Consider the following 9,211-nt stretch of genomic DNA (forward strand, 5'->3'; position numbering starts at 1 on the left):
AATCCCATTCATCGTTGAAAGAAGAATTTTATTTGTCAGTAGGAGTTGGCCTACTGAACTCATTACCTTTCGATTATTTCATATGTGTAAGCATTTTAATAGTGATTCTTTTCACTATATTTATTTTAGTTTTTATTCCAATACATTAGATTGTCGTTTAATTAGTAAATTTAACCATTTTTTTTTATATTTAAAAAAATATCTTCTTACTAGTATATTTTAAAATCTTTTTTTTTGTAAAAACCATTTCACCCGTTATCACATTTATATAAAACGCAAAATCCTTAACGCAGTGTTTCTTCTAGACTTTTATCTCCGGGGGGGGGGGGGGGGGCTGCTCGAATTTTTTTTTGGGGGGGGGGGCTGCTCGAATTTTTTTTGGGGGGGGGGGAGGGCGGACTAAATGTTTCGGGGGGGGGGGGAAGACTTTCTACGGTTGGAAAAAAATGAACACTAACCCGGACCTAGCCTTGACCTTACCTTGTGATGCAATATAACGCAGGTTGGGAAGAAGATGATGGCTGAAAAAAAGTTGAAAACCACGAGCACGGCTGAAAAAATTCCGAATGAGTTGACCGCAAGCAGGGGGGAGAATGCGTTGGAGATGAACGCCACGAACGTTGTCAGCGATGTGATGAGCATAGACTTGGATGCACGTCGGTAGCATGCGCTAGTGGTGAGTACAAGTCGTTAATTAAAGAATGCATAGTTTTAATAATAAACACAACATTTTGAAAAGAAATTTCAATAAAAAAAATTTTAGATTTATTATATAAACGTTTTTTTTTTTTAAATTTCGTTTTCTTCTTTGGTTTCAAATATTTAAATGCATTTTTAATTTTTTTTTTTGTGTGCCCAAGACAGACTAGGCAAATAAAGAACGAGTTCAGCTGTTTATAGATCTCAGCATGAAAGGGGATAGTTGGTCAGTATTGTGTTTCTCTGTTAAGTTCCCCTTTCAAACCTGACTGTCTATGAGGCAAGTGAAATGGAGTTTATCTGTTTCTGTGACCTCAGCATATGAAGAGGTAGTGTGGTCAGCACTATGTCCAGCCGCCTTTACTTACCCTAACGTGAGTTAGGTACCCATCAATGCTGGGTTGACTCAGGGACTGTCTACTGTATTGAACCGGTATTCGAACTCGAGAATTACAGGTAAGCAGTCTAGCTCTCTACCGCTAGGCCACAACGTCTCATATACATTTACTTGTTTACTTTCAAATATTTACTTTTCACGCGAGTCCCAATATCACGTCAAATAGATAAAGTAGAGTGCATCAGTTTATTTACCTCGGAGTTAAAATAAAATATTGTGGTCTGCATTCTAACCAACCGCTTAAGATTTCCCAAACGTGAGTCGGCTACACATCGGAATTGAATGAACGCAGGAGACATAGCGACCTATTTTGGCGAACTTTGCGCCCTTCCCCTCCCCTAATTTGTGGCATTATTTACATGGCATTAGCAAAAAAGAGCCCCAACCCCACCCCACCCTAGTTAAGAAAAGTCACTCTCCCTTAAAGGTTTTTGTTTTTGTGTCACACAATTGATGTAGAAAACACTGAAATAAGCCCGCAAAACCGAGTAACAGTCTATTTCCGTAACTTCGACTGTGTACTATTTAGTAATGCAGATCAAAATAAAACTTTTAAATTTTTTTTTCTACCCCGTTCGGCGCCCCACTAACATCGGTGCCTGGGACAGCCGTTCCACCCGTCCTCCCTTAGCTACGCCTCTGCTGAACACAGGTGGGTCCTATGAACTCGAGCCTGGGATCCGAACTCGAGACTTTAGGGTTAGGGGTCGTACGCTCTACCACCCGACCACGCCTTTTAAATACTACCTGTGGTTAACCCTATACAAACCTCTAGTCCCATCTATGTGAACTTACCTTAACCTCTGCTCTATGTCCCCGTGTTCTTCGTGTCCCGTAGCGCGCCAGGTATCGTTGAAGACAAATATATTGTCCGCACCGATACCGAGTATAATGAATATCGATAACACGTGGAAAATTCCGAAATACCTGAAGAAAAACACATATCAAAACGTGTACTGTAAGGCATATCTTGAAAAAAAAATCAATCATATATCTAGAAAGATTGTAAAATTGTGTATTATATCTAAAGATATTAAATATTTCTCTAGTATTCTTCAGAAATTCTTTGTTTTCACTATCATCATGAATGATCGTAATATTCTTACAATCTGAAGAAATGAAGTGTTTTCTCTATTATTTAGAAGGGATTCAATTTAACTCTAATTACACTGCCTAGTACTAGTCTGATTTATAAAATTTACAAGTTCACACGAAAAATTAGTGAAAATAGATAGCAGTTTGGTCTCGAATATTTTGTCACTGAAATATTTTAATTGAGATTACTGTTGTTGAGATATTGTGTACTTTACGCTGAGTTATTTCATCGACATTAAGAAAAAAAATATTTTGTTCTTGTGATATTTAAATATTTAATCCTCGATATATTATAAATGTGATATTATGTACAAAAGAGAGCTTCCTAAAACAGAATCCGGTGCAGAGGTATAGCTGTAGCCTTTTGCTTCTCAGGGGCTTCAAGGAAAAAAGTCAATACATTTTTTCAATGAGAATATTTTAGCAGAAAATGTATGGCATGGTTGTATTTTACTCAATTGTTATCCAAGACAATCATATAGACCAGGTTGGGTCTCGTATAGCTGACAGGTACGCTGTTAATGGATAGTATTGTCTTCTCTTCTTCTTTTCACGCTCGTGTCCAAGACACACGGAGCAGGTGAAGTAGAGTTCATCTGTTTCAGAGACCTCGGTATATAAAGGGATAGTGTGGTCGACATTATGCCTAGCAGTCTTTAATTTCCCTAGCGTGAGTCAGGTACCGATCAGAGCTGGGTGGACTCAGGGACATTCTACTGTCTTCAACCAGGATTCGAACTCGAGACTTCGGTTTAGTAGTGTATCTATATACTGATAGGCCACTGAAAATATACTACCAGTATACTCAGATTCTGTAAGCCTATATTATTTTACCTACTTATTATCCATGATTATCCTATAGATCATAGCAAACTGGTCAGTATGTTGATAATGGACATTGTTTTACTCACTTATAATCCAGGATAATCCTATAGACCAGATTAGTGCCTAAGAAACTGATCAGTATGCTGGTAATGGGCATCGTTTTACTCACTTATAATCCAGGATTATCCAATACACCAGATTAGTGCCTAAGAAGCTGGTCAGTATGCTAAAAATGGACATTGTTTTACTTACTTATAATCCAGGATAATCCTATAGACCAGATTAGTGCCTAAGAAGCTGGTCTGTATGGTGATAATGGACATTGTTTTACTCACTTATAATCCAGGATAATCCTATAAACCAGATTGGTGCCTAAGAAGCTGGTCAGTATGCTGATAATGGACATTGTTTTACTTACTTATAATCCAGGATAATCCTATAAACCAGATTAGTGCCTAAGAAGCTGGTCAGTATGGTGATAATGGACATTGTTTTACTCACTTATAATCCAGGATAATCCTACAGACCAGATTAGTGCCTAAGAAGCTGGTCAGTATGCTGATAATGGACATTGTTTTACTCACTTATAATCCAGGATAATCCTATAGACCAGATTAGTGCCTAAGAAGCTGGTCAGTATGCTGGCGATGGACAACGAGGTCAAGAAGAGGGAGTTGGTCTGGATGAGCATGAAGATGAAGATGAAGAGGAAGGAACCGACAGCCAGCAGGAGGTCGTAGATGACTTGTTGGAAGATGTCATGGAAGAGAAGCTGGAGAGAAGGGTGGGGGAGGTGGGTGGGGGGAGGAGTGAAATGTCAATCATATCAGTTGTTGTTGTTGTTTTATCGGGTAAATGACGAACAAAAAAAAAAAAAAAAAAAAATATATATATATATATATATATATATATATATATATATATATATATATATATATATATATATGTATGTATGTATATAATTTTATATATATACATATATATATATATATATATATATATATATATATATATATATATATATATGTATGTATGTATGTATATAATTTTATATATATACATATATATATATATATATATATATATATATATGTAAATATATATATATATTATATATATATATATATATATATATATATATATATATATATATATATATATATATATATATATATATATATGTATATAATTTGGAAACTGCTTCCATTTCAATCTCAACAAGTAATTTATCCTTTGAGATGGTGTTAGGCCGTTGTATGCCTTTTATCATTCGCAAGCATTTATTTTGAAAGATTCACAAATGTAAAACGGTAAAACCAAACAATGCAGTCCACCGAACTATCCCGATCAACACACCATACAACTTGTATTTTGATTTACAGTTTGATTCTACTTTTTAAATCTCTTCTTTTATCACAAAGTAAGGTCGACTTGTTCGATTGTTAATAGCTCTATCTTCTTCCTTTTCACGGAAAAAATTTCTTTCACGTATAAATAAGTGTTTTCCATTTATATAAAACGTATATCTTTTGTTTTTAATCGGAAATAATATTAAACTACTCATTGAGAAATAATTTAAAAACAAAAATTTATTTGTAGTATATTTATGTCACTCAAGTCCAGTGTTGTTTCCTAATGAATACAGTCAAGAGAATTAGAGCAATGAAATATATATATATATATATATATATATATATATATATATATATATATATATACAAATATATATATATATATGTATATGTATATATATATATATATATATATATATATATATATATATATATATATATATATATATATATATTTAATCTTTTTAAATTATTTTTTTCACTAAACATTTTTTTTATTGTTTGAAGTTTAATAAAATTAAGTTCAAAATCCACATGTTGTACAAAATTTCACTCACACAAAACCACTAAACAACTTTTTTTCAGACTGACCAATCATATTTTCTTTTCAAAATGTTTATGTCCCTATTTATGTTTCTAATGTTATTCAGATGTACTTTTTTTTTTAAAAAACAATCCATTGTTTTTTTAAATTTAACACAATCCGTCACATTTTACAATCCCAAGCTTTTTTAAAAATCTTTATTAAAATGTAAGTTCCTTTCAAATCAAATATGTCAAGTTAGTTAAATAAAACAGATGAAAAAGGCTTTAACATCAAAGTTTATACTATCATTTCAAGTTCTCTGGCATATTCAATGGTTTGTGTAGCTAATATTTTGGCAGGGATGGTGTGATCAGCATCCTTAGCTTCATAAATAAAGTGAAAAAAGTCTTTCTCTAATCTCCATTTTCTCTGAGTAGCATATTCCTTCATTGGTTTTTGGGCTTCTAAGAAAAGCATTCTTGCAGCTTCATTAAGACCAATACGGTTGTATGCTTTTTCTATGCACCCTGCTATTTCATCTCTGATGGTGTTCAGTAAAATATCAATGAAGAAGTTATAGTTGTCTGCTGGAACATTTCCTCTGGCTAGATAAACCTTATTGTAACTTCCCTCCATTAAATACTGTTCCATGCTTACTGGATGTTTGATATAAATGTTATTCTGAATCTCCTTTACAGGTAACAGTTCCAGTTCAGTGTGAAATTCTGCTAATTTATTTTGAGAAAGTAGACACAAAAGGTTCAGTCTTAAAAGCTGGTATTGAAAGCAGGCTATGGAAGGTCATTCTTGTAATCCATATAATAACATTTTAATTGGGCCATGTATCTTTCAAATGCTGGAATATCCTTTTTAGCAATAGCCCATTGTGCTCCAATTTCAAGTATATCTCGAGCAATTAGCAATTCATGCTGGTCACTGACGCCTCTGTTGTTGGTAGAAATGCAACTTGGGTGAGTGACAACTTGAGTTTTGATAGAAGTTCTTCGGACTTTTCTAAATTTTGTGGCTTACTATCCCTTACACGTTTTAAATTTTGATACAACGCAACAATTTCTTTAACCGTAGCGTTAGCCATTTAGGTTAATCTCTATTTTTTTTTCTCTAATAATATAAAATTTTTTCAGCCTATCTCTAGTTATAAATGCTGACAAAGTTGAACTGTCCATTATTTAACAAGTAGGTATTAAATAAAACTACAGTTTTTATTTTTTTAAATAGACTAGTAGTCTAATTTAAAATTTAAAATTTTATTAAACAATCACAATAGTATTATACAAATTATTTTTGTAAATAAAAAAAGTATAAAATATTTTTGTTTGTTTTATATCTTATCAACTGTTTTATTTTTATTTACTTTTGAGAACAAAAGGATTTTTCATTACTCTATTCTGAGTTAAATTTGTAATGGGAAGTAACTAGTATAGATTTAAAATTCAATGTAACACAATCAACTATTTTTCAACGACGTTGTGTGTCTACACTTTATAAAAAAAAAATAATGAAACACACTCTTGTATTGTTTATTCAAATAATATAACGAGAGTAGAAACATTTAAGTATCAAGTTTTTTATATTACATTATCATTTTAATGCAAGAGTAATTTTTTTAAAAATATTTTAAATACTACGAATAATCTTTATTCATACATGCACTTATCAATAAGAAAATGTAACGCAAAAATTCTATAATAGTAGTAGATTATGATAGAAACTTTTTAAAATTCTTCACAATGTTTATATAGCAAATGACTTTGGACCTTTGTAAATATGTATGTAGGCCTGCGATTTTAATTTTTTGTTGTTGAAAGTTTAATTTATGTAGCTCTAAAGTTTGTGAGCATAATTTCAACATGTGAATTCTTTTAAAAATGTTAATCTTCCTAGAAACAAAATTTCTAGGAAATAAAATGTTTAATAACAATGCAATCACCGTAGAGCACATTTATTAATAAGAGAACAGTTTTTATTTTTTAAAATTATTTTTCTGATCAACGATGAAACATGGATTTTTTTCAAAGTATAATCAAATAAATACACACAAACATATGTTTGTATGTGTGTAAGAGAGAGGATATATATATATATATATATATATATATATATATATATATATATATATATATATATATATATGCAGAGGTGTACCGAGGGGGGGGGGGGTTGCGTACCGCACTGGGTGACACATTTTGGGGGGAGTGACAACAAGGCGAAAAATAGCAAAATGTATACAGAAAAATGATAATTTCACTTAATTAAATGATGAATTAGAGTGAATTAAATAGTCTTTTAAGAGTAAAGGTTTACTAATTCCGACACGGGTGGAGGGGGGGGGGGGTGACATCATGACGTAAACCTGCTGATGATAAAGAAAACATGCAACCGAATATAGATGCAAATCGTTAGTATTATATGAGCACAGTTTAAACCAATCACCGTGGGGGTGACGAGGGGGAGGGGGGGAGTTACATCAACTCAACTTTGCAATATATATGCCTGAGGAAAACGGTTTGGTTGAGAATCGTAACAAACTATATGTTAATCCATGTATGGGGGTGGGGTTGGGGGGGGGAATAAATACATCCAGCAGAAAAAAATATTTGAATACCTATACACATGCGTATACACATACTTACAAGTGTATATGGAATATATATATATATATATATATATATATATATATATATATATATATATATATATCATTATGTTATATAAGTATATATATATATATATGATTATGTAAAAGTGTTAACGAAACATTTCTCTGATTAATTTACATTTCGTTGGTCAGATTTTACAACAGGAAATCAGCAAGGTCATTTGCTTTGAATATTGAGCAGTCGAATTGAAGATTTTTAAACTAGACCTCTAATCTGTCTTTTAAACTAGACCACTCACCTGTCTACTAAACTAGACCACTCACCTCCTAAACTAGTCCACTCACCTGCGGACTGAATTTTACGGAGGGGGGGGGGAGTTTACACTGTCAAAAGTACATCTATAAATTCCATTTCGTTCGTGTGTGTGTGGGGGGGGGGGTAGATTTTTTCAGGGGGCGGGGGCTCTGTCCCCGAAGAGATGCATGGATGAAACACTGCCATTCACCTGTCTACTAAACATGAGCACTCACCTGTCTACTAAACTAGACCACTCTACTAAACTAGACCACTCACATGTCTACTAAACTAGACCACTCACATGTCTACTAAACTAGACCACTCTACTAAACACGACCACTCACCTGTCTACTAAACTAGACCACTCACCTGTCTACTAAACTAGACCACTCTACTAAACACGACCACTCACCTGTCGCGACTGAAAGTTGACAGACATTCCTCTGAGACCAGAGTCTAGCACGTCATACAGGTCTCCACGGAAGTTATCTACCTGTGGCAAGGTGTTGAAGAAAATCGTGGTCAGGGTTTGTCCATGGAGGTCATTGACGAGTTTTTAAAGAACAATTAGTCAATTATTAGACACAGAAGTTGGAGATGGCTGGATCATGTGCTAAGCTAAGAATGAGAGCAAACAATGGCTAGGACTAATATCAGATGGACACCACAGGGTAATAGAAAACGAGGGCTTCTAAAAGAAAAATATATACGAGGAACGATGAAGAAATGAAGGTCTAACATTCCAACAGGTAAGAGACAGGATGAATGCAGCTTGATGCTTTGTGAGCCTATGAGCGCTGTGAGATGACGATGACGGTAATAAACTACTTCACACTCGTATGTGGAGGGGGGATTCGGATTTTTGTTGTGATGAAGAAGGGAGGGGGGGGGGAGGGATTTCGGAAAAGCAATAATAAATCTCTTCATTTTAAAAACAAGTTAATTAAAAAGTCTAGTGACATTAATGCGCAATTTCCTTATGTTATCTAAAAATAGCTCTGACGTATAATGCTGGGATGCGTTCAAGCTAGAAGAACGATCGGTTTGTAGGTGTTTATGTAATTTTAAAATTTGTGACTAAACGAGAGGATATTTTTGAAAACTTTCTTCGGCAATATTGTTCTAAATTATGGCAGGAATCGATTGGTACATGTTTCAAGTCGCTAAGTGGTCTGGTTGCCGAGATATGGGCCAAAAACTGCATTTGTTCGAGGTTTTTTGGCTTTTCCGGGAAATACATGAAAGAAACCCGGAATTTTTATGGCCTATGCTCATTCTCGTAACTTGCTTAACATAATTGCTTTTGGAACTAGTCATCGATATTGCTTCGTTGAGGAGGAGATACGACTTAAAGCCCGGACACACATTCATCCATACATTCATTCATCCATCCATCCAT

General features: G+C 33.7%; 1 protein-coding gene and 1 pseudogene across 1 annotated transcript; both read right to left on the reverse strand.

The window, feature by feature from the left end:
* Nucleotides 1-480: 480 nt before the first annotated feature.
* Nucleotides 481-4,223, reverse strand: LOC131932660 (protein dispatched homolog 3-like; the record flags this gene model as incomplete). The annotated part of the gene is made up of 4 exons (XM_059289598.1): nucleotides 4,215-4,223; nucleotides 3,601-3,788; nucleotides 1,892-2,023; nucleotides 481-670 (listed from the first exon to the last, which is right to left on the reverse strand). Coding segments are annotated over exons 1-4 (519 nt in total), but the record flags the coding sequence as incomplete, so codon positions are not given.
* A 935-nt stretch (nucleotides 4,224-5,158) lies between these two features.
* On the reverse strand, nucleotides 5,159-5,990 carry LOC131932659 (26S proteasome non-ATPase regulatory subunit 8-like; annotated as a pseudogene).
* Nucleotides 5,991-9,211: the final 3,221 nt, after the last annotated feature.

This window comes from Physella acuta, unplaced genomic scaffold (genome assembly GCF_028476545.2).
Source record: "Physella acuta isolate Inbredline_101_S28 unplaced genomic scaffold, ASM2847654v3 ptg002247l, whole genome shotgun sequence".
NCBI classification, from domain to species: domain Eukaryota; kingdom Metazoa; phylum Mollusca; class Gastropoda; family Physidae; genus Physella; species Physella acuta.